Genomic DNA, 24232 nt, shown 5'->3' with positions numbered 1-24232 from the left:
GCTAGCAGTGATGATGGGGTATGAAAATTTCTGACAGTAACATTGCCTAATTCAAAAGTAATGCGGGAGTTTCTGAAAAAATTTCTGCATTTGCTTCAGCCGTCTCATAAATCTATATCTCCCGGATGTCCCCGTGAAACACGGCTGTCGTAAAGAGTTTTCAGATAATTGCCTCTAACCTTCGACTGACCAGTGTGTGAGCACATTGTGAAGAGATTGCTGAATTTGGGAGAATAAAAAATGCAGGACAATGGTGGACAACAACCCTTTATCAAGGGAAAATGGTTGTCCTAACCTCCAACCCTGATAATAATCATTCTGGTCTCAAACTGTTATCCCACAAATGCCTTCAGGCTACCTTCGGGCAGAGATGCACATGGATATAATGTGAAAATACCCGAAGCAAATATAAGTAAGGTTTCTGTATGCAAACGTTTTTTTATTTATTCTTTTTGCACTTGTTATTTTTGGGTTTGATCTAGCTATGTGCATGTTCTTGCATGTCTGGTAGTGGCAGTGCCCCTGGGTTTCTTAAATACCTAAAATTTTTTATTTTTATTTGTGTGATGCTGCCCAAAACTTGAGAGAAACATTACCCAAAACATTTATGAAAGTCGACAAAAAAACTAAAGGAAACTTAAGAACTTTTTTTTTTTTGCTTTTACTTAGTCTTTTTTTTTTTTTCCTCCACAACAACTTAGTATTTTCTTTTTAGCTCTTTGCCCTAACAACATTCATCGTCAGTCCTCGTTCACCCTTCACCTCGCCTAGTGGCTACCGTTTCTTCTGCATCATAGTGGTTACCGTTTCTTCTGCATCATAGCTTGTATCTGGTCACTGAGCCACTCCAGGCCTTCCTGAAGCCCCTCTCCCGTCACGGCGTTGCTGGCGCAGATATGCCACGGCTTCGTCTTGAGAACGTCCAGTCCCAGAGACTGACTCACTTTGACGCTCGACATGGCTTCTCGGAGATCCATCTTGTTCGAGAAAAACAGGATCGGCACGGGCCGGTCCTTGAAATCCTTGTGCTTCAGCATCATGTCCAGTTCGTCCTTGGCCACGACCATCCGCAGCGCGTCCGTGCTGTCCACTACGAAAATCACGCCGTCGGCGTCCTTGTAATAGTGCTCCCATAGGTTCCGGTACCTCCCCTGGCCAGACATGTCAAAAGCCGTGAGTGCGAGGTGCTTAAGCTTGAACGAGTCCACGTTGAACCCGACCGTCGGCACGATGTCCATCGCTTTTTGGTCGTCGGGCTTGAAGTGGTTCACCACTGTGGTTTTGCCACTGTTGTCGAGCCCCACGACCAACACGCTGGCCTGCTTCTTTTTGAAACCGAGGAAATGGATCAGCTTATCGAAGAAACCCATACTTGCCCCCGTGAAACGAGTTGGGGCTGTTACAGACGATTTAGCATACTTTCGCCGCCGAGTAACATGTTTTTGTGTACAAACAAACCGCGCGTTGCTACGCGACGCCCAGCAGCCCCAGCGTTCCCACAATGCCTTCGGAGGGCGGCGATGGTGGCGTCCTCTAAAAAGCTTAAACAACAAGTCCAGCATGGCGATTATTTATCCTTGTTAGTGATATTGTTGCGGCGGGTTCCCTTTAGCTTGTGTACAGTATGTGATGTTATTCGCGTTTGATCGGCTACGTCGAGTTTCTTCGGACATCTTCAGTCCCCGCAAGTCTGGAAATGACGTGAACTTGGACCGTTGTCATTGAGGCGAAAGATGCGTGGACGACACACTTTCGTGTTCGCTGGGAGAAGTGACGTTGTAGCTCTCGATTTCATGACTTTCTCAACGTAGAATGGCAGCTCAGTTTAGCCGTAGCATCCTCAAAGTTTCTGTCGCTCAGATATGTCAAAACATTGGGTGGCATGCCGTGCATCAGTCGACGTTGGAGCTCCTCGCTGACATACTCCATCGCTATGTACTCGAGATCGCCCGAACTGCTCAAGCTTACTCAAATCAAGGTGGGTGCCCGCTCGGTGTATAAATACGTGCGCTTTGAGCGCCTCGACTCACGTAGAAGTGATACTGTTGCCTTTCGCGCTACGGTTTATCGTTTCTAACGTTTTTTTTTGCGGGCGGGGAGGACGAACTAGGTTACTCGCTTTTTTACTTCGTGTGCGTGCCGACTGCGAAGCCACACAACAGTACGTTTATCTTAGTTCGTTCGTGTTTGTCGGATGTGCAAAACAGCGCGATGAAGTCGGTATTCCCGGCCGCACTGTGCCTACATTGAATGTCGCACCGGGTTGATAGCTTTTGCGATTGCTCCGCCTGTTCAGAATAATTGCGATTTGAGCACCGTTTTACAACCAACATACCTGCGGGCATTGCTTTATTGTGTTAAATGTTCTACGGTCGTGCTGCTTTCTGGGTGAATGCTTGGGTTAGACCTGATGCAAAGTGCGCGCCAAACAAAACTCTTCGATCTCAAAGGTGCCTCACCTTTGGAGCAGTTGATTAACAAGTGTGGCATGCTTTCATGACAGTTAGATATGGTAGGTGGACAAGCCACTGAGGTGCGAAAACACATCTTGGTCTAAGAGAATTCAGAGTGCTCACTTCTTGAAAGAAATGGACAGAGTACATACATGCGCCTTCTCAATCTCATCAAAACTCTAATACACATAATTTAAAAGCAATCGGATTGAACAGGTCCTTGAGCTATCTTCAACAGTTGGCCTAGGCTCAGCTCTCTCTGAGATTCCAGCTTTGTCACACTGTTAATCTTTTCTGAACCGAGTTGGGAGCTAGTGGATGGGCCCATCTGATGACATTCTTTGAGTGGTACCAAGGGTAGCAAATTGTCCCAGTTGGTATACATTGAGCACGATGAAAGTCCAACAGCACTCAGAAGCAAAAACCAAGAAAAGGCAGACAAAGCACATCAAAAGTCTGGATAGTATGATGTGTGCATAAGTGTTGTATAAACTCTTAACAAAGTTTGATGTTTAATAGAATTATTGGAAGTGAAGGGAAAGTTAGCATCAGCGCCACATTCGGGCTAAATGTGTTGTGCATTGCACATGTCCTTAAGGGCGATTCACACGCTTGCATTGAGTCTGACCGAGTGCAGGGTTGCTATAGCAACAGCTGCGTCTGCTTCAAGAAAACGGGGTAAAAAACGTTTTTGGTGGAGCCGACGCAGCTGTTGCTATAGCAACTCTCGCTCTCAGTCGGACTCAACGCAAGTGTGCGAATTGCCCCTTAAAAGGACACATCTACGCTAGCCAAGGTTTTTATTTGTACATGACACATGAGAACCCAACTACTTAGAACACAATTTGCGGCTCGAAATTCATTTTCTTTCCGACCGAAAACAGCTGATTGAGAACTGGCCGGTTTGAGTCACGCTCACTCCCTTCTCTGTGGTCATGTGCCATTTTCTATGGTTTAGGTGCAGCCACCAAATATAATCAAAGTCGTGGGTCATGGAAGGCACGCACTCAGTTTTAAAAATAAAAAAATAAATATCATACTCATCTTTTGTGGCTTCTAAAAAACTGCAAATACATTGATTGAAAAGAAAAAAAAGTTAGACAGCCACATGACTTCCGGCAACGCTCTCCTCCTTTATATTTCTTCTTCCTTCCCAATCCAGTTTTGTTTTCAAGCAGTTTTCTTTTTTTTTTTCTTTTTTTACTTGAAAATTTGTGTGAGGCTGCAGCAAAATATTGATTGGGTAGTCTTCCGACACCGTTGTAAATTGCCTAGCAAAAAAAGAAAAACAATTTTGGGAGATGTCAGTGTCCCTTTAAAAACTAAGGGCATGTCAAATGTATATCTATGAGCAGTGGATGGCTAAAGTGTGACGGAACATCTTAATTTGAAGCAGTTCCACTCCGTTCCTTGAGAGACGACGAAAAAAAAAGGGATTAAAAAATGAGTAGAAGGCTCCAGGGGGCTGTGGGGCTGGAGTTTTGCCTCTCATATGCAGCACCACTCCTCCCCCTACTGAGCCGCGCCCATGCTAGTTAAGTGTATGCAGAGCAAACGAATTGAGAGGCTGGTGCGCTCGTCGTGCTGGCTTTACGCTTCGTAAAATAACCTACCGAAGGCCAAAGGGAAGGGCACCAGGTATTGTTGTCTAGTCAAATGCCACAACATCGTAGGAAGCACAAACGGAAATGTCTGTCTCCCGAAAAGTTTTATTCCCTTCCTAGGTAGTGATTCAAGAAAGATCACCAGAAGCATGAATCGCCAGCTGTGAAGAGGATAGGGTTAATTATTGTTTCCCTATCTTGACGCATGGTTCAGTAGTGCAGCTACGTTTACTTGTCACATTTTTAGGGACTTCGTAGATTACACGCAAGAGCATGCAAGAGTTTTGCGTTGCTTGGGAGAGCTTGTGCCGTTACTCTGAGGGCAGACTGAGCTCGTGCCCGCAGGGCCCGCAATCGGTAGCTGACTTTCTATGAGTCCCTAACAAAATAGCTGCAAAAGTTTTCCGTGGCTGTCGACAAAAGAAACCCGAATATGCAGTTATCATTTTTAAAACAACTTTAAATTTGAGAACCAAGCTCACTTTGCTTACTGTAAATTTTGTTTGTGCTAAAGAGAAAGCAAGTAAGCTGCAAAAGATTTAAGGTAAAATGAGGTAGATAATCGTAACGCACATTGCGCGATTACTTGGAACACATAGTTGAAAAGAAATTGATACTGATGGCTGTACTCTATTTTTTCTATACATCTTTAAAATGATGTAGCTAGTCTAAAACAGGCATAATTACTTTTCAAGGAACTCTAAAAGGTTAGAGACTATACTCACTACGGGTTAAAAGTAAAGTGGAAGCTCCTCCCACCTCTTTCCACTTCAGCAGAGGGAACGCTGGAGAGGAGGTGACCTTCTCTCCAGTGTTCGCTCTGCTAAAGTGGAAAGAGGTAAGAGGAGCTTCCACTTTACTTTTAACCTGTCACTGACGATTATAGAACATTCCTGGATCGACCAATTAGAGTGTGTTGGCAATGTTAGATGCGTAAAAGGAAAGCAGCATAAAGAGGCCCAGGACAGGACACGTGACAAAGGTAAATAACCGAAAATTTATGGCTAAAATTCTAATTTAATTGCATTTTTTGCAGAGAGAAACAATATTTCCTGGCACAGGGGCTCTGATATATCAAGTATAACTGCTGCGCCTAAACAGCAAAAAAAAAAAAAAAAAATTGCCCAAGGAAATTTGTAGTCACTTGCAACTATGATCAGAATTATCCTTCTGGGGTCACATAAAAAAAATACTTAAAAAAGAAGACTGTATTGGCATAAATGTAAGTCAATCGGTGATCACTGTTTTTACTTGTAAAAGTAAAAGTGGGTTACTGATGCACGTGTGTGAATTATGATTGTACCACTTTGACGGCAGCAATACAGATGCGCAAACACAACAGAGTGTTGCGGCGTGTAGTAAAAGTTATTTTGTTGCTTGACCCGGTGGCCCTATTCGCGTCCTTCAATTTTTTATACAGCTTGAGCTAGTGTTGCGGTCTGGCTGTGCATGTCTTGTCATTTACTTCATTCGCATTAATTAAAACGGCTGTAACATGCTTCCAGCCGCCGGTAACTCCAACTTTGCAAGAGTACTTTCCTGAGTTCAATGAGTGTGTGCGACAGCGCAGCTGTGTGCGAAAAGGCAATTTAAAGAATATAGCATCCTCATATTTGTTTAAATAGCTCAAACTTTCAAGAGCAAGCAAAACCATAAAGAAAAAGAGAATTTATCTTGCACTTGCGAGATAAATTCTTGCACTTGCGAGATGCACTTCGCTGTCGACAAATGTTCTTATGCCTGGATTATCTCGTCCACCTCAAAGACCTGGCACACAGGCAAACTCTCTTCGCGGAGGTTTGCCTTTCTAAAAAATAATCACCGTTTTTCTAGACAGAAAGTCGCAATAATATTGCAATGCGGCGCTCTCCTTAGCAGCTGGCGGCACGATGGGACGAGTTAATGTTGCATTAGGGTGAATGTATGCCACGGCGTGGCGCCACTGGTATCGCTCCAGCCTAACGGTCCCATACTCTCCCCACTTTAAAGGGAGGAGAATGGATTAGACTTGAGGAGGAGAGTGAGGAGGAAGTGGTCCAAAAGGAAGATGCTCCAAGTAATTCCAGTGCAAAGTACCTGTACGTATGCTTAGCGTTGAGTGCTGTTTTTTTGGTGGGGGTGGGTGGCCGAGCGGGTCAATGCACCGCAGGTCTGAGCACGTAGAGCAAAAGCTCGTGATGCAGAACCCACGGATCCTGGGCTCAACCTCCACCCCCGCCCATTTCGATCAGAACGAGCATCGTACCAACGTGCGATAGTGTATTGCTACTGCTCAACGTAGACCCCTGGCCAGTGGTCGTACTGCGCCGGCTAGATTTTTCATTAACGGCGGAGATGCCAGATTTCCATTGGAGCTAAGTGACTTCCCGCTGTCTACACGTACACACAACGCAGTCTACACGTACACACAACTTGAGCAGAAGGGTTTGCACGAATTGGCCTGCTTCAGAGCCATCCATATTGCTTACGCTTGCTCCACCATGTGCCTCACCAAAGACTAGAATTGAGCTCACTCCAAGCTGATCCGCGAGCGTTCCATCTGGTTGCGGGGCTTTAGTGAGCGGAGGAGTGAAGTGCTGTCCCCTGCTCGCGACGGCAGATGGGAGGACGGAGCCGAACCTGGACGACCTGTCTCTGGCCTTCCACGACCTGGGCATCCTGCTGAGCGAGCTGGAAGAGTTTACGAGCAACGTGGAGCCCGTGCCGTTTGCCCAGCGCCTCCCGCAGTTCCCCGTGGCACGGCCCTCGAGCCTGCAGCACCCCAAGCAGGGCAGCCGCGAGCTGCTCCACAGGCCCCACTGGGTGCACGAGTTCCTACCGCCCATGCACCCGGAGCTAGAGGGTGCGGCCGCGCTTCCTTCTCATCTGCCCGTCCAACATCACCTTTAGTCGCCGACAGGTTGAGAATGGCAGGGAGGTCCTTTCCTTGTCTGCCCCCGGTGCAAACTTCCTGGCTTCGATAACGCTTCGGCGTCTCGTGTGCCACGAGCGTGCGTGCACAGCTATAGCCCGGCAAATAGCGTCGAGCACGTGCTCGAGGCTGGGTTTAAAATTTAAAAAAAACACCCTGCCGCTCTTGTTCTGTCAGTTACTATAGAAGACAAGACTTGCACCTTTCCTTCTCTTACGTTGTGGCATCCTCGTCGCCTCAAATTCGTCTTGCCGCATCTCGTAACGACTGCGCCGCGTATTGTCTTCGAGCTTCTTTGTGGGTCGGGAATCCACTGTCGATCATGTAATGTGCAGGCGTTGTCTTCTATACTCTATCTCACCAGTTGCACGCAGTGCAGTCAAACCAACGGAGAAAGAAGAAGTCTGCTTTTGTCCAGATTTCGAGCGATGGGCTAATCTCCGATGGGGTTAGAAGTGACAGGGGGTACACAAAAGAGAGTCCAGGTGAGAGTGAAGTTCCTCCTTCCCCTACTTCCCAGCTGCTTGGGGTACGCTCTTGCCCCAATACCTTTGGTAGTACTGCACCCAACTAGTGAGATAGTATAGGGGACATTGGTACATTGGTCAAAAAGGGGCTCCAAAACATCTGTTTGTTCAGGGTTCAGCGCTTCAAGTGTCATTCATGTGATAGAGTAGAGATTGGCGGTAGATGTTTTGATTGGTAATTGTGCATGTTCAATGATGAAGTGCCTCCACGGATAACTTTACAGCTGTAGCGTGGTTCAAGCACATGACCAGCATGCATTAACGTCATTGAAGCCGAAGTGGAAAGGCTGGCAAGCTGATGCAGCTCAAATATTGTACAGCACAATGCGACGCTTAGGACGAAATACAGTGGAGAGGGATAAAGCACAAATGCCATTTGTTTGTTCGTTTTTCTTTTTTTTTCTGTCCAAACCGTGGGTTTTTCAGTAAGGTTGTCCCCAAGTTAGTTCACGTTCTAGGCCATGCATTAGAAAAAAGCAAGGCAAATTGCGTCTATAATTTCCGTGATAATTTATGTAGATTTAATGCCTTTGAGATCATATTTTTTTCTTTTCACTGTGATGAGTGTGCAGCATTACCGTAAAATACCGGGCAAGTGCCCACTCAAAATTTAGAGATAACCGCGAAAAAATGGGGGATGGGCACTTGTCGGGACATCAATTTTACACGTCAATGTACTGTGCATATTTTCTCAGATCTTACAAATTTGGGTATGGGCGCTTAGTGTGGTATGGGCGAATGCGCGGTATTCTACGGTAGTTAGGAAATACTGGATTAGGATTGTGATAGGGAAGCGCCCTGTGATTGCTGAAATATGAATAAAGAAATTTCCCCTTGTGTGGGATAAACCATCAGAAAAGAAGCATGATGCTTGCACCAACTGCAGTTTTAATGGATTGAACCTAACAGTTCTTTATACATGCTTGCAACTTCAGAGGAAGAAAGCATGCTCCTGTCTCCGGGTTCGGCGATTGATGGCATGAAGAGGGACATGGCGTCTAACAGTGCTGGGGAGGACATGTCTCCCCCTCATGGCAGTCCCCAGCCCACCAAGAGGAATCCCGATGGCACAGAGACACCAACGCCCAAGCGCTTCAGGTCCGTGTTGACTTCTTTTATTTGCTCTTCAGTGCACAGTTCTCAGGCTTTTGTTCTCCTAGATTGCTTCTCGGCTGCAGTGCATCGAGGCTTTTGTGAAAAAAGAAAAAAAAAAGGAGACCATCCTCTTTGACGGAAGAAACAATAAGAAAAAAAAGTAAATTTAGTTTCACTGTGCAAATATCCTGAGGTGTCTAATATTGCATCTTGTTTTGTTGTTTCTAGTATTGATTTTCAACTGTTACTTCAACTGCTGGCTAACTTACTGTTCTTGTGAGCACCTTTTTTATGGTCATTCATTGTACACACTGTTGACTCGCCAAATGCCTATAGGTCAGGAGACATGTGAGGCTTCATTTTGAAGTTTCTTTTATCTTTTCTCACCATTTGTACAAATGGAAAATAAACAAAAGTATTATTATTATATTGGGGCATACCCACAGTACCTGGTCTAGTCCTTTGTAAGCTTAACAGTCAAATTATTTAACTATAGCCCCATCTGGAATTATATCTATTCTTTTGAGAGGTCTTCTCATAGCATCGATGAAAGAGTTCATGCCTGATTCTCGGTGCAGGCTTTGCACCGAAGAGGAAGGCCAGCCTATGCGAGAGGTGACCAGCGTGTTCATGACGCCTTCGGGATTCATCTCCCCGGCGAGAGAGGGCAAGCTTCCAGAGCCCAGCGCGCCGTCGGCCTTCATCGGGGCCCTGTCGCCGGGTATGGCATCCGACTCGGACTCGTCGGACAGCCTCCCGATACCCCACAAGGAGGTGAAGGAGTTCAAGAAAGCCCTCAAGCTGAAGAAGGATGGCAAGGATGCCAAGAAGGGCAAGACCAATAAGAAGGACAACAAGGAGAACGCTAGCGTGAAGAAGGGGCTCTTCTTTCCGCCGCCGGCCAAGAAGAGCTCCTCGAGCAACCCGATGCTGAAGATCAAGAAGAAGCTCACCAAGGGACTCAAGTTTGCCAAGGAAGGCAGCAGCAAGGGGGTCAAGATTAAGAGCTCCAAGTCAAAGAACAAAGAGGGCAAGAGCAAGGAGGGCAAGGTCAAGGTCAAGGAGGGCAAGCCCAAGGAAGGGAAGAGCAAGGAGGGGAAGAGCAAAGACGGCTCCAAGTCCAAATCGAAGAGCAAGGTCAAGGGATCCCCTGGTGGAGCCCACGGGTGTTTGCCGGGTCTGTCGCCGAAGGCCAAACGGGGCAAGTCTCCCAGCAAGGCCAAGGGCACAACCGGCTCTAAGGGTTCCAAGGGGGAGAAGAAAAAATCTGCGGGGGCTGCAAGCGAGCCGTCGGCAGCCGTTCCTTTCCTGTTTGGTCCCGGACCGTCTCCCGTGCCGGCGCTTCCACCTCCGCCGCCGCCGCCGCCACCACCACCACCGCCGCCGCAACCGCCGTTCTCTCCTCCTCCCCCTCAGCCCCCGCCACCCCCTCCTCCCCCCACGCTGTCCCCCCCTTCCCCACCCTGCCTGCCTCCCCTTTCCCTCCCACCCCAGCTGACCCCCTCGATGCTGTCCACGATGACTCCACTCCAAGTGATGGCCTGCAAGGCGGAGGAAGAGCGCAACAAGCTGCACGCCCAGGAGGGCGCAGCTGCAGACGACGACCCCTACAAGGACGAGACGCCGTCGCGGGAGGAGTCCCCTGAGCCCCGGCTCGTAATCGACGACTCCCCGGAGACCGTGAGCAAGCAGGAGAGGGAGAGCCGGCTAGCCGACATCGACCAGTGCATCGATGCGGTCGTGCAGAAGGCCCGGGAGGAGTCGCGCCTCGAGGAGAAGCGGGAGATCGCACTAGAGGCCGCCATGCACGGGGCATTGCCCCGCAAGCTGGACACCCGGGACGTGTACGACTTCACGGACTCTGACTCATCTCCTCCGCCGACACCCAAGACGCCCGACCTGGCGGGCTCCCCGGCGCCACCCAAAGAACAGAGAGACGACTCAACCCCCGAGCGCTTCCCCCTCCCACCCACCGGGCCAGAGCCGCACAAGAAGCCGCCCAAGGAGAAGACCAAGGGCAAGAAGAAGTCCGGGAAGACCAAGTCGGCCTCGGGGACTCCATCCCCGAAGAAGGGCCAGCTCCCCAAGTGCCCTGAGGCGAGGGGGTCTCCCCTGGTGGCGCTCTCGCAGCGCTCGGAGACGCCCCCTGAGCCTGCACCCAGCTTCTCGGGCGTGTTTCCCTTCTCCCAGCAGCAGCCGGGAGGCGGTGGCCTCTTCTCCCCCAAGTTCCCGCCATTCGGCTCCCCGCCCACGCAGGGCTTCCTACCGGCGTTCCCCTTCTCGCAGCTGCGGGGTGGCACGGGGGGTCTCCAGGGGGCGGCCTCGCACTTCCCAACACCCCCTCTGTTTGTACCCCCGCCCCCCTCACACGTGCCAGAGGAGGTGGGGCCGCGCTCTCCCCCTCCCCCCGTCCTTTCGACGCCCCTTGTCCTTGGGGGCAGCCCCTTTGCGGTCAAGACCCTGGCGGAGAAGAAGGCCATTCCCCCCGTGCCGGGCACCGCGGGACGCGTGGACGACGGCAAGCCTTCTTCCTCCAAGTTGGAGCGTGACGGCGACAAGGTGAGGCCGTCTAAATCATTTCCCAAGCCGCGCTTGATTTTAGGGGCTGGCTGTTGTCGGTCTATATTTTGGGCCGGCCTCTGAGCAGATTGTTGGTAAAGCTGTTTTTTGCGGTATCTTTATGGCGGCTTAAAGGGATGCTGAACCGAAACCTAGATTCCACAAAACACGCAGCAACAGCGTGCAACGGGATGCTACAAACACCAAAACATCACTCGTGCAGTAATATCTCAAACAGATGACCGTATTTTTCAAAAAAAAAAAAAGGAGGCATATTTGACAGAAATGTTCACGTCATGTTTCTCCAAGCAGGAGAGGGAACGGCCTTGCGTCTTCTCCGCCTTGCCGCCTTGAGGGAGCGAAGCGAAGAGAGGAGGAAACGAGATATCTCTACATCACGCGTCTTTTCCGCCTGGTTTAATCTCGACCTCTTTTTCCAAAAATGCAGCCGTCCATTCGAGATATCGCCTTATGAGTAGAGTTGTAGGGATTGTAGCGTCCTGCCTACATCTCCTGCATTGTTTTTTTGAAATCCAAATTTTGGACAATTACAATCGACACACTACGAGGCCTGTAAGAATCCACAAATTGATGACCTGCGTGCTTTGGTGGCACCTGCATCCTAATTGAAACTTCGACGGGGTGAAGCGAGCCGGAAGGAATTGGTTGCAGTGAAGTGTCTGGCCCGTGCTTGGGGTACAACCAGTCAGCCTGGTGGAAAACCTCTCCAAGGTCGAACGGGCACTGCTCATTGGGCACTTGGTGCAGACCGACCACGTTGCAACAGTCCTTTCCTTCTTGCTTCTTACCTGCATTGCTGCCTGTTAAAAGTTTCACTTCGAACACTCTTGCTGTACTAAAGCATTCCATAAATGTCAAGAATCTGGATATTTAAAATTCTAGGTGGATGTCGATCAAATTAAATGTTCCTAAAAAACAAAGAAAAAAAACTTGTAAACTTTTCCTGAAGAACTTTATAGTTGTGCTTTTAAATATGAAACCCAGGCTTTCACGGGCTTCTAGCTTATGTTAAATGACATGTTATACGCAACTAAAGGCCCTGTCACATTGAGGCAACACGACGACAACAGCAACACAACACGTCCAACAGTCGGGCAACTTGTTGCTCGCTCCCCGTGTTGTCCGACAAACCTGTCGCATTGCGACAACGGCAACACAACATGGACGACAACTAAAATGTTGCCTCGGTATGACAGCTTTCGGCAACAAAAACAGCAGCAACTTGAGTTGGTCAATGTGTGTTGCCCTCATCGCTGGCTGAGTGAATTTCAGGCCGGCAACACGACAACACAGATATAGCTTCAATGGCAGAACTAGTTCTGTCAACAACGTCTTATACCCGTGCCACACGGGCGACTCGAATGTCATCTACAACGAATGATATTTGTGTGATCGGCGAATCAGCTTGCAATCTGTCGTGCGTGGTATATGCGCCACGCCCAGAGTGTCGCACGCTGATTGGCTGTCCTCTCAAATGTCATTTGTTGTAAATGGCATTCGAGTTGCCCATGTGGCACGGGTATTACTCAAATAAAGGTTTGGAAAACATTATTTAACAATAATTAAGGGTGGGGTGCAGCTAAAATAATTTTATGAATGTTTTTACTGCATACTAAACTGTAAGCAATTGTCAAAATGGTCACAACTATGGTCGTGACCGTTCAGACTGGCGTTGAAATTAGAACTGCCAAGAGACCAGCTCACATTACTGCTAGTGAAATAAAATGGCATGCATACTCACCGACTGATATTGTATAATAAAAATAATCCAGGAAAGCAAAGATTAAAAAATCGAAGTATAAATCAACCACTCTGATCATGACTGTTGATGCTTGGGACTTAGAAACAGTCGCTACCAAGCATCTGATTTGTTTCGAAAGTACCGTGGGAGTTTTGGGGAATGAAGCTATCTCATAGCAGGTGGTAGGCAAATAGATAGCGGTGAATATTATTTATGCCACCAAGTGTTATGAAGGCCGATCACATTGGTGTTGCAGTTTTTAAGCACTGTCAGGTCAGCTCTGCACCACGCTACAAAAGACGCTTTGGGGTACTGTTGGTGCTAACTCAATTTTACAGTAGAAATAGGAATTGTATGGAAATTAAGAACCGGACAGGAACACTTTATACGGTGGCGTAAATCCCAAACATATATCAGCGATCTCACTTTCCTCGGTTAGGGCTATCTGCTTTGTCAGCGAATGAAAAACATTTTGATAAAATAAAATAAAGGGTGGAAAATACTCCCCATGTCAAGTTTTCTAATCACAGTCACTGGTTGATATCGTCCCATAATAATTTCCGGCCCTTCGAACGCACTATGTAGCACTTTGTGGAGTCACATTTCGGGTGACTCTGGGCCGCACACAAAACAAACGTAAACAGTCGAGATGGCGGAGTGTTCCTCGTGTTGCCTCCGCTGTCAGCGCGGTGTAACAGAGTGGTCGGGCAACAAATCAGCCAACACAATTGCCGAGCGGCAGAAACATGTAGCCCGACCGTTGTGCCGCGATGTGACAGGGCCGCCGGCAACACGATTTCCTTGTGTTGCCAGATAAGAGTTGTCCAACTGTTGCCTCAGTGTGACATGGCCTTAATTACTCCCACTTTTCTGCAACTTTATACATCTTGCCCTGTAATAATGTTTTCTCAAAGATGGGCGAAGCTATCGACATTTTGCTTGTCCTTCGGCAGGCAAAATTTACTTCCTCATAGTTAGTGAAGTTGATGTGACCACAGCGTTTCTCAGTCATATTTCTTGTTTTTCAAACGTGCTTCCTGCTTTCGCCCAGTTTTCCATGGACAAATTCTGGAAGGTAATCTTTTTCGCTTACTTTAAGCGACCCTTGCTCTGTGATTGTGCCTTCCAGTGGGGGGAAAGAACTTGCGTTAATTGAAGCACGTCGTCCACTTTCATTGCAAGCAGCCAGGACTCCGGAAAGGCAGGCTTTCTGTGGCCGTGAGGCGCACAATTCAGGTTATTATTCCCAGTATCAGTCGTCTCGGTGTGGTCGTTTGGTGCTGTGGTGCACGTTGATGTCTCGGCCTCGCGCTACGAAGGTCGTGCGATCCTAAGCAAGTTCCTTTTCACAGGGCAAGGCCAAGGAGAAGAAAAAGGACAAGCTGGCCAAGAAGGAGCACCTCAAAAAGAAGCCCAAAGAGAAAGTGAAGGACAAGCCTCCCAAGGACAAGGACAAGGAGCCCAAAGTGAAGCTGAAGCCAGTAGAGAAGCCCAAGGGGGAGAAGAAGGTAAAGATGAAACTGGGCAAGGAGAAGGAGAAGAAGAAAGGCAAGGAGGATAAGGTGATGATTACCTCTTGTCTTTTTGCCTCTTGTGACATCTTGCCCTTCCAACTGTCCGAGATGAACTCGGCTGGTCCAGCTAGGCATGTTCTGTTAGGTATTTTTAGGATGCTGCAAGTACAAGGGCCTCTGTACCTTTTTTTGCTTATATATATAGGAGTATAGCTGAGGCTATAGTGTGAACATGTGTTTTTTGGAATGCATCTTGACTGCATTAGGGAAAAAGTCTGCCAGAGCTAAGAGTGCATGCTGCTTTACTTACAAAGTAAAGCAGCATATGAAGTGCTCCCATTGCAAGAGGTCAAGCACACTGCAGGATGTCTTTTTCAGTGCTGAGAGCTAGTGCCCCAACCTATTGCTAATGTGCTGTGTGAAGTACAGCAAAACTAAGCTCTCTGTGGCAGTTGAAGAGATGAGAACTTTTAGGGAACCATAAAAAAATCTGCGAAAGGGAGAGAAAATAAAAGTGGGTAAGTTAGCTTTCAGCGTGAAACCCGAATGGCCACATTGAGCAAGAAACCTTTGCCTAAACCTAGTGGACTCTATTTTTTGATCATATTCACTGCTGTGGGAATCCCAAAGAAAGTCTTGACTCTAGGCACTAATTTTGTATACTGTACAAGGACATTATTATGAAAGGATGTTTTCAGGTAATGTAGTCATGCTCCTTGTTCGTCTGTAGGGGAATGCATATGAAATAGCGAAGATTTTCAATGAAGGTCCCACCATTTTTTAAGACAAGTGGGGCTGCTTACCATGACATAAATACAGTAGTTTGTAGTTTAAACTTTGTTTATTTCCCTTGAAGCAGTCAAACAAACAGTTGCTGATACTATGATGACTCAGGTTTGAGTGTAACCTGTTGCAAGCTGTGAATTATAAATGCAAAACTAGATTAAAGAAATATCAAAACGCAAAACCAAAGGTAATGTTAAAGTGTCTACACAGTGAAAGGTCGGTGTGCTCATGAGATGGGGCTACACTCGTTCAGCTCTGTGCACATGCAATTTGTGCAGAGCAACATTACTTCTATTCTGAGGCTTGTCACTTGCGTCACATATTTGTGATTACTCAAACACATGCCAGTAAGATTGAACCTAGATAGAGACAGGCAGGGGTGAGGTTGAAACCAGGAATTCTTTAGAGGTATTACATGCAAGTGTCTTTCTCTGTTTGTAAAGTACTGTTTGTGCTAGGTGGCAGGAGGAGGCTGTGGAGCTTTTGGAGTTATAAATTCATTTTTTGATGAACTACTATATTATGATACTACAGCAGGCCTCAGTTATCAACTTTGTCTTTGTTTCTTTGCCTTTGGGCACATCCAGAAGAAAGACGACGCCATCCCCAAGATCACGGTGAAGCTTGGTGGCACTCCGAAGCCAAGTGCTACTAAGATGTGAGTCCCCCACTTGTCTGACTCTGGTTTCTTTCGTTTCTAATGAATGCCCGCCTGGGAAAAAGTTTTGAGTATTGTAATAGTATTGTAATATATACTCTCTGCTATATTCTTTAGATCAGACAAAAACATCTGAGAGGCTAAGGGTGGGCGAATTATTGAAATTATACGACACAGTTGTATATATACAGATATGAGTAATAAACATGCTTGCACCCACCGCAAACTCCCACAACACAGGAACCGATATCGGTTCTGTTCTGCCACATGTGTGAACAGATACGGTTGAACAGTTATCTTCCATGTTGCAAACAAATATTGTTAAACAGTCCTTTCCGAGGTAACGTCCGAATCCTGGAATTGTCTTCGAATTCCGGGTGGAAATCTCCACTGATTCTCTTCCCTTCAACCATGGGCCGCACGCTCTTCTCCCTGCAGCCTGTTCAAGGCCCTAGGTCAGGGGTACGAGTCACCTCCAGACCCTTTCGGGGCGTCTCCGCCGTCGTCCCCGGTCGCGCCTCCCCCTCCCGCAGTGCCCCTCCGGAGCCCGTCGCCCCCCGTGCTGAGCCCAGCCTCGACGCAGGGGTCGAGGGGCCGGGGCCGGGGGGCGCAGCCGGCCGCCCAGACCACGCCCCCTGCCCCTCAGCAGCAGCAGCAGACTGGGGCCTCCTCCCTTCTCCCCGCGGCGAGGATGGTCATCACCAAGACCGTGGGCACCATCGTGGTACGTCCTTCGGTCCCCTTCGAGTTTGAATTAACGAGATTCGACTGTATTAAGAGAGTTAAGAAAAGATTGAATATGTATTGGAAGTTATTTCGTTGCGAAGATTGAGCATCAATTTCTGTTGCAGGATGAGCAAGGTTTCAAGATTTTGATCTGCCCCGCATGCGCCCGACCCGATGATGGCAGTCCCATGATCGGCTGCGACGAGTGTGATGACTGGTATCACTGGTACGTCGCCAGATTTCATTGTGCGATATGGGCAGTTAGATATCGATATTAATATTCATCTCAACTTGGGAGAGCCGTGGCACCGCAGAAAGGCAAGTCGCCTATACCATGAAGGCCTGCAGCGTCGCTTCTAACGATGACGTTCTGAGCTGGAATCATGCCGAATTTCAAAACAAATTTGCGGCAAGTCCAGTGGGTTTGGTGAGGTTGTTGTATTTATTTGACAAATATCCAGGGAGGCAGAAAGCAAAAAGAAAAAAGAAATTTAGCTCGTGACCCCTCTTATTTTTTTTTGTCAAAACACTGGCCACAGTTGCTTACAGCACCAGTTGCTTGCTTTGTATGCGTCAATTTGTGGCAAAAACCAAACTACCATGTTTATTTAAATACAATGCACTCATTCGTCAAGGCATGCCCTTGACTTTCAGGAAGTAAATAAAGTAATCCTCTAGCACAAGATGCAAATTTTTCCGCTCGTCTCTTTATTTTATGACTCGCAGTGAGAATCAATGCCCTTTTTTTTTAATATTAATTTTTATTTAACTTAAAGGGACCATGAAATGATTTTAAAATCGAGTTTCATCCACCGCACGTCGTAAAAGGTGTGAAAAGAAACACAAAAATAGGGAGCCAAAAAAAAATTATTTGCTATAGAACTTTTAAAAGAAAACTGGACTCTTTTGCGCCTTCCTTTCTTCGCCTGTTCACTACGATGCATCCGCGGAAATGGAGCACGTCAGCCAAATCCAGGTCGCCTATTGGGTAAGAGCCTACCTCACCAGCTCCGCGATCGTAAACAATAAATAGCCGGCGAATGTTTCCTAAAAGTTTTGTTAAATAATATTCAGATCCACATTTTGTAGCATAATTAGAGATGTGTGGCGAAAATTGCCAAATTTGATAATGCTGAGAGCCAAGCGCCATCTATCGGGTGGTAAACGAAGCAACTACTGCGCGTGCGCAGTAGGGCAGGGCCGACGGTTACTTGGGTGGCGGCGGCCGCCGACGAACATTTATTTTCTTTGTTTTCCTTCCTCTCAAAACTCTGACTGACTGAACGTTTATTTTTCTACGTGTTCTTCCCACGCGTGCCGACTTCAAGCAGCAAGAAAACAGTACTTAAAACAGACCACGACGAACAAGAACGCTGGATCCACCGACTCCGACGAAGCGAGGTGCTCAGAATATAGGCCTAGCAGGCATTCCGACTCGGCGCTGCGTTGCTTCGTCGCAAGACCGTCTGCCTACGACCGGCTGGCGTGCTAAATGGAATATGGCCGCGCGACCCTTGTGGACCCTTCCCGTATTATAGTTTGATCACTGACCTCAATTCTAGGTTAAGAGGTGAGGTCAATCTCTTCCCCTTGTTTTCCGAGGCAGTGTTGACGAACACTCGTCGAAAAGGGACTCTCGTTGATTCTATCTTGTTTTGTGTGATATAGAGCTGAAATAAACGCCGTATGAATTACCTTCGTAACACGGTATGTATACTTTGTTATTGGTATGCCATTTTTATTCTGACAGACTGCACGTCACTGTCGAGCTATAACAGTTCGTGGGAGGTATACGTACAACCCCGGTACAACCTTTCTTTGCCGAGTGTCGCGTCAGTATCGAGTTGCAATCGTAAAAGAACGGTCCTGAAGCGCTTACAAACAGCGCGAATACAGCACTTCCATCGAACGCGCGTGTCCGCTCCGAGTGTAAACAGGTATTTACGTGGCTCTTGCTGACACTCGTAGTTCAAACGTATCTTTTTTAACGTCGGCTCGCTCCTGCATCTCCGAGGCCGCGAAAAACGCCATCTACGTCACTTTGCAAACGACTGACACGGGCCGGCCCTTCTGCCAACAATGACAGGGTGGTTGACTTCTGGAGTCTTCACCGGAAGACTCGCTGCACTTCCCAACAGGCGTACCGGCGTATGGGACTAGTCCCATGCTGTCGCTGTAGCGCAACATATCTCATTGAATTTCGCTCAGCTGCGATGCGGCGATGAGAGGCGCCGATTCAGGAAATACGTCGGTGTCATTAGCGCAGTAAAACCTACCGGCGCACCCCAACTCGTTGCCGCTAACACTCCCATTCTCCTATTGCCGAGAGAACTTCCGGTTCCGGAAACGGTTTACGTCACGGCTTGTTTTGCGGTCAGTTGGAGAGAATGAAAAAGTCGATATTTCAATAATTTTTTGTGTAGAAGTTAATAAACTGAGACGAAAACGGATGCCTGTTCGGCATTCAGTGAACATTGACGGTTTAATGTAAAAGTTATCTGGAAAAAGTAAAAAGGTCATTTCATGGTCCCTTTAAGATGCGGCACACCATGCCTTTGTGCAAAAAATACGGGACGTAGCATCAAGAAGCGTGCCCATGCCGATCACTTGGTCGACCACGCATTCAAAGGAATCGGCCCGTCCGACCAGCGTCAACAACTGACCTCTTTCTTCGCAGGGTGTGTGTGGGCATTGTGGTGCCCCCAAAGGAAGAGGAGAGCTGGTTTTGCAACCGCTGCATTGCCAAGAGGCAGGGAGTTCCGGCCAAGAAGAAGAAAAAGAAGCACAGGAAGGAGAAGTAAGGACGCCACATGCACGGTCCTCCCTCCACGTCCACCTCGCCGGCCGAGCTCGTCCGTCGTCACATGACCGAGCCGAGCGCCCGTTCGCCAGGACGGGCTCTCCATCGTTGGCGTTCGGCCACTTCACCGCGGTTCAATTCGGGCACGGGTTAGCCGGAGATTGATCCGCCATCGTGTCTTTCTCCGTGGAAAGTTGCATTCTTGGAGATCCCCGGACACCAATGTTGGGCTGTACCTCGGTGAGAATCGTGTTACCAATCTCGGGCGGCCGACCCGCTTCCAACGTCGGTGCAGATTACGTTCAGAGTTGGCGCGGGCTAAGCCGGTACGGCGATTCGGGCTTGGCGGGGACGACCGAGTCGGAGCGGGCGACGGCGACATTTACTTTTAACGTTTCACACGGACTTCACGCGGTCCTCGGTGTCTGCACAGACATAAATTGTACATATGTGACTTGTTTCTCATAGTTCCAAACTTTTCTGTCGACGCGCTGCTAAGGATATTACCAAGCTCTTTGTGCGTTATGACTTTGTTACTGTTACGTCAGTTGTTTGCGTGATTTTTCGTGTCATTTTGTTCGGGCCCCGTGTTCTTTGTTACGTCAATTATTGTTATTTTATTGGCTTTCCTACGTAGAAACGTCATCCAGTGCACGGCGTAGTATATGTACAGTCGAACCCGGATATATTGAATTCAAAGGGGATTGTAAAATAGTTTGATGTATCAATAATTTGATATACAAAATTGTTAAATTGAGCTACAGTTGAAACTTCCTGGTGTCTCTGCTAATACCAAAGGTCGCGACAAACAGGACCTTACCAAATAGAGCATCCAAGAGCCGCTAAATACAGTAGGGCGTAGTTGGCGGAGACCGCAAACACCGCTGCGCTTACACGCGCACCTGGCTGGGACCTCCACACAGCATAAACGACAAAACACAAAAATAAGATTAAAAAAGAAAAATGGAAAAGCGAAGACGCATAAAAAAAATCTCATGATCGATAGAAAAAGTTATGCAAGCAACAAAAAAGAAAGCTCACTAAATTCAAAAAGCAAAAAAAGAAGGGCAAAAAAAAAAAAAAGGGCGAAGCAATAACAGCAAAAGAAAAAGGTAGACAAAGATAAGGCGTTCACAGTGCGATCAACACACTCGATTTGTGGAAGACTCCTTTTTTTTTTTTTTGTGGGGGGGGTTATTTTATTTTGGGGCTAGGGAGTTGCTCAGCATCAGCAGTGTTCGAGGAAAGGATGCAGGCTACCGTACCAATAGCAAGCGCTCCTTGCTCTCCCTAGGTGCATGTGCGTGCCCTTCCCCTTGCTTTTGCCATCCTCCAACTTTTTTTTTTTTTTTTTTTTTTTTTTTTTTTTACGGTTTATTGTTTTTTTGTTTTTTTTTATAACTGCTCTTTCGCTGAGTATCTTTTCGCGTGTATGCTGGCTTGGCGGTCTACCACCCACGCAATGCAAGGGATGTGCAGGCCATCGGCGCAATCAATCAGATTGCGTGCGGGAAAAGCAACGGGCGGCCGGGCTTCACGTCTTCGTTCGCTATATCGAGTTTCCTCGCCATGGGAGTTGGATACCTACTATTACGAGTGATTTTCAAGGGGATGTTTGAACTGTTTGATATAAACAATAATTTGAAACACCTGAGTGTGATATAACCGGGCTCGACTGTATTGTAATATCAGGTGGAACTAAATGGACCAATATTTTTATTCAAGTCACAAATAATGGTGTTCTCGAAATTGCCTTCCTAAATTGCCAGTTCGGATGTTGCTGCGGTATATCACTGTTGAGAGGATATAGTATATATATTCCCTTTTAAATATTTATTATTTCGAATGTGCAAGGTGTTAATGCTCATAGTGGCGAGTGGGAAGCGGGATGTTTTTTTTTTCAGTCACGCACTTATGAGCTTTTAACATTCAAAGCTCGCATTTTTATGTTGATGAATTTCGGCCTCTACTGGAGAAGGGTGTAGAAGGTTTGTTTAAAGAAACCATTATTAGCTGTACTACCGGTCAAAATTACATTAAAATAATTACACTATAGTCAGATACAACATAAGAAAGATAGTGCAAGGGGTAAAAGGGCAGAAACAAGGAAAGCTGAAGTGGAAAGGAGAACAGCTTTTCTCGTGCGCATTCTGTTCCCCCTTGCGCTGCCTCTTATGCTGTATCTGACTATAGCTTGATCATGCTGTCGAAGACCGTCGAGCACAGAATGTGTTGTGAATGATCTAGGCACATGCTATCTGTGTCTGATGTCAGCTGACGTCATGAGGTCACATGACTGGCATCACAGAATGTTATGGTGTTGCATGATGTGACATCATGATGTCATGTAACGTGATGTCGCATCGCTGACGTCGTAGGACGTCATAGTGTCACAGGACACCACTGTGTTGCATGACGTCATGGTGTCATGTGATATCATGTAGCGTCATGATGTGACCAGGAACTGTGACATCATGACACGACGGTCACATCCACATGCCACTGTGCGATGTCATGGCATGACGTCATGGTGTCGCGTGACATTGCAGTCCTTCATGGAAGTTTTTTCTGACAGGTCTTTGTGACAGGACTTCGTGACGGTTCTTCATGACGGTTTTTCATGACTATTTCTCATAGAAATTGGCTGATAAAAAAAACATTGCTTGTTAAAACTGGGTGTCAATTGGCTGCATTCAAGGTGGGCTAAATGTTTCAGTAAAACTTACTGGAGGTAAATTTTTACTTGTAAAAAAAAGCTGGTGTGTACTAAACTGGAGGATGCAAAACTTAAGTTGATAATTTCGATTCATATAAACACTTGGATTTGAAATGTGTGACCCTCATTCATCTACTTGTCTGGCTCTGACCAGACACCTTGGTGTGTTGTGACCAATGGAAAAAATTTGTCTCGACAAATACACTGGGTTCAGCCATAAGTGGCGACAAAAATGCTGCCTGGTGCTTTACGTCACCTGCACACGTGTGACCCGTTTTCTTTGGAAAAGTAAGTATCTGCATATCCTTGTATAGCATCTCACAGGTATTTAGGTGTACACTTTATGGGCATGGTTGCATCTTGGATTTTGTAAACGGTGTAGATATTTTTACTCTGGTAGTTTATAATTTGTCAGACATACCCTATTTACCGGCACCAATACGCTGTTTGTTTGAATCTTGTGATCTCTTTCAGGTACCTCTTTTTAAGGAGTGTTAAAACATGCTTGCATCTCTAAAAAAAAAATTTAATGCATGCTGGCTCGGTGCAAGATAAAAACGGTTTAATTGTCGCATGTCGATAGTGAAGTTGGCCTAACATATGAGGTATTGCCAGAATGTTCCCAAATATTATGACTACTATTATGAGACTAATTCCCATTGTAGGCTGCAATCATGGGTACCCAGTGCTTTTATTGTGGGAAATTTATCTGTACATACTATAATCCTCCCTGGGTTTTTGGTAGAATTAGTGCGGGTCCTTATTTTCGCAGTGCTGATTATAAGCTACGCTCGCCCTTATATTTGGTGCATGGTATTCTATTTAGCGTTGCATCATCATATTTGTAGCATACTTTCCAATATCTTTATTTTCAATCTGTGCTACAGAGTGTTTTAGCACCATAGGTGTGATTCATTACATATAATGGGAAGTACAAACCTGTGGCAGTGGACTGCATAAGCAGCCTAAATAGTATGAAACTCTGTCGTCTTATTGGCAAACTTAGGATGCCACTTCCTTTTTTTTTCTGGGCATTGAAGTATCCTAGCAGTGAATTTTGTCACACATGCCAAGGAGCCAAGCGCTTGTACTATATTGAATCGTAGCTCTCAGCCACATTTTAATCTTGTTTGTAGAATGTGAAACATTCTAAAAAGGATCATTAGTACCATATTTATTTGAATACAGGCAGAACATACTCACGGAACAACATTAGAGCTCGATGATATTTGAAGGCACAAAAGATTTTTTTCACAAAGGAACAAAGATAGTCTGGCAAATTGAAGACGTTACTAAGCAATTAGCCTTTATCTCAAAAATGCAATACTGCAGTGGCATTTTTTTATTCATTTATTTAACGGGAGCTTTTTAGCTACTGCACCCAAGCAATGTTCCTAATAGTAGGCAGAGAATTGGCATTAGACCTTTTGTACTGCAACATTCACTTCATAATCGATTCGAAAAGAACCCCCCGACCCACCGGCGAGAAGTGATGACTCACCCTTTCCTTCCCAAAGAGGCGACCCTGTTCCTTCATGTTTCCCGTCGCCAGAGGTCTTGCTCTTCATCCTTCAGTGTATATTTTTCATGTCCGTGGATAAATTGCAGTGTTCTGTCGTTCCCACAATATGCATGTTGTATGTTTGTAATCCTCGAGATGCAAAGCTTTCATCGTTTTGTAACGGTAGCTATGTATATTGACCTACTAATATACCGTCATTATGGATGTCTGGCATGAAATACAGCGCGGCTTCCTTTCGTGGTTCGTGTCTTTCTTCTGTGGAATATCGCATTTGGAGACAGTGGCTTCTATGTTCATACAATATCAAGATGGAACAAAAACCAATAAGCATTTTTTCATGATGGCTTAGTTGTGAAAGCAACTGCAATACAAAGTACCACCGTGTGTCTTATCTGTAACTGCACGGGTTTTGGCCCCCATGCAACAATGTGTGACGTAACTTCTGATAAGGACGCGCGGCTGTGCATCTTGCCACTAACGATCACTTGCTAAAACTTTGTTTGTCCCTCGTATCATCCGTGAGAACGCGAAAAGAAAGAAGGGCATTTTTTGCTTATTGAGGCCGTCAAGATTATCACATTCCTTGAGATGCAACGAAG

The 24232-nt window shown here is 46.7% G+C and overlaps 2 protein-coding genes across 2 annotated transcripts; one reads left to right on the top strand and one right to left on the bottom strand.

Annotated features, from left to right (window-relative positions):
• Positions 1-695: 695 nt before the first annotated feature.
• On the bottom strand, positions 696-1569 carry LOC8053553 (ADP-ribosylation factor-like protein 6). The gene has a single exon (XM_002433374.4). The coding sequence runs from the start codon at positions 1560-1562 to the stop codon at positions 801-803; it is 762 nt and encodes a 253-aa protein (XP_002433419.4). The 5' UTR covers positions 1563-1569; the 3' UTR covers positions 696-800.
• LOC115331022 (transcription initiation factor TFIID subunit 3) lies at positions 1559-20760 on the top strand. The gene is made up of 9 exons (XM_029993101.4): positions 1559-1978; positions 6657-6899; positions 8431-8593; positions 9169-11149; positions 14264-14473; positions 15799-15869; positions 16308-16593; positions 16721-16821; positions 19273-20760. Exons 1-9 carry the CDS (start codon positions 1813-1815, stop codon positions 19394-19396), a joined length of 3345 nt encoding a protein of 1114 aa, XP_029848961.3. The 5' UTR covers positions 1559-1812; the 3' UTR covers positions 19397-20760.
• Positions 20761-24232: the final 3472 nt, after the last annotated feature.

Source organism: Ixodes scapularis, unplaced genomic scaffold, assembly GCF_016920785.2.
Source record: "Ixodes scapularis isolate PalLabHiFi unplaced genomic scaffold, ASM1692078v2 PGA_scaffold2__306_contigs__length_199485367, whole genome shotgun sequence".
Taxonomy (NCBI): Eukaryota; Metazoa; Arthropoda; class Arachnida; order Ixodida; family Ixodidae; genus Ixodes; species Ixodes scapularis.
The sequence above is the reverse complement of the archived record's forward strand: the minus strand, read 5'-3'. Positions and strand labels throughout refer to the sequence as shown.

Excerpts from the sequence above, each read along its gene's own strand:
- LOC8053553 (XM_002433374.4), bottom strand. The coding sequence starts at position 1,562 with ATGCTGGACTTGTTGTTTAAGCTTTTTAGAGGACGCCACCATCGCCGC.
- LOC115331022 (XM_029993101.4), top strand. The coding sequence starts at position 1,813 with ATGGCAGCTCAGTTTAGCCGTAGCATCCTCAAAGTTTCTGTCGCTCAG. Across the intron at positions 8,594-9,168 it reads CCAACGCCCAAGCGCTTCAG|GCTTTGCACCGAAGAGGAAG; the intron begins GTCCGTGTTGAC and ends TTCTCGGTGCAG. Across the intron at positions 14,474-15,798 it reads AGAAAGGCAAGGAGGATAAG|AAGAAAGACGACGCCATCCC; the intron begins GTGATGATTACC and ends GGGCACATCCAG.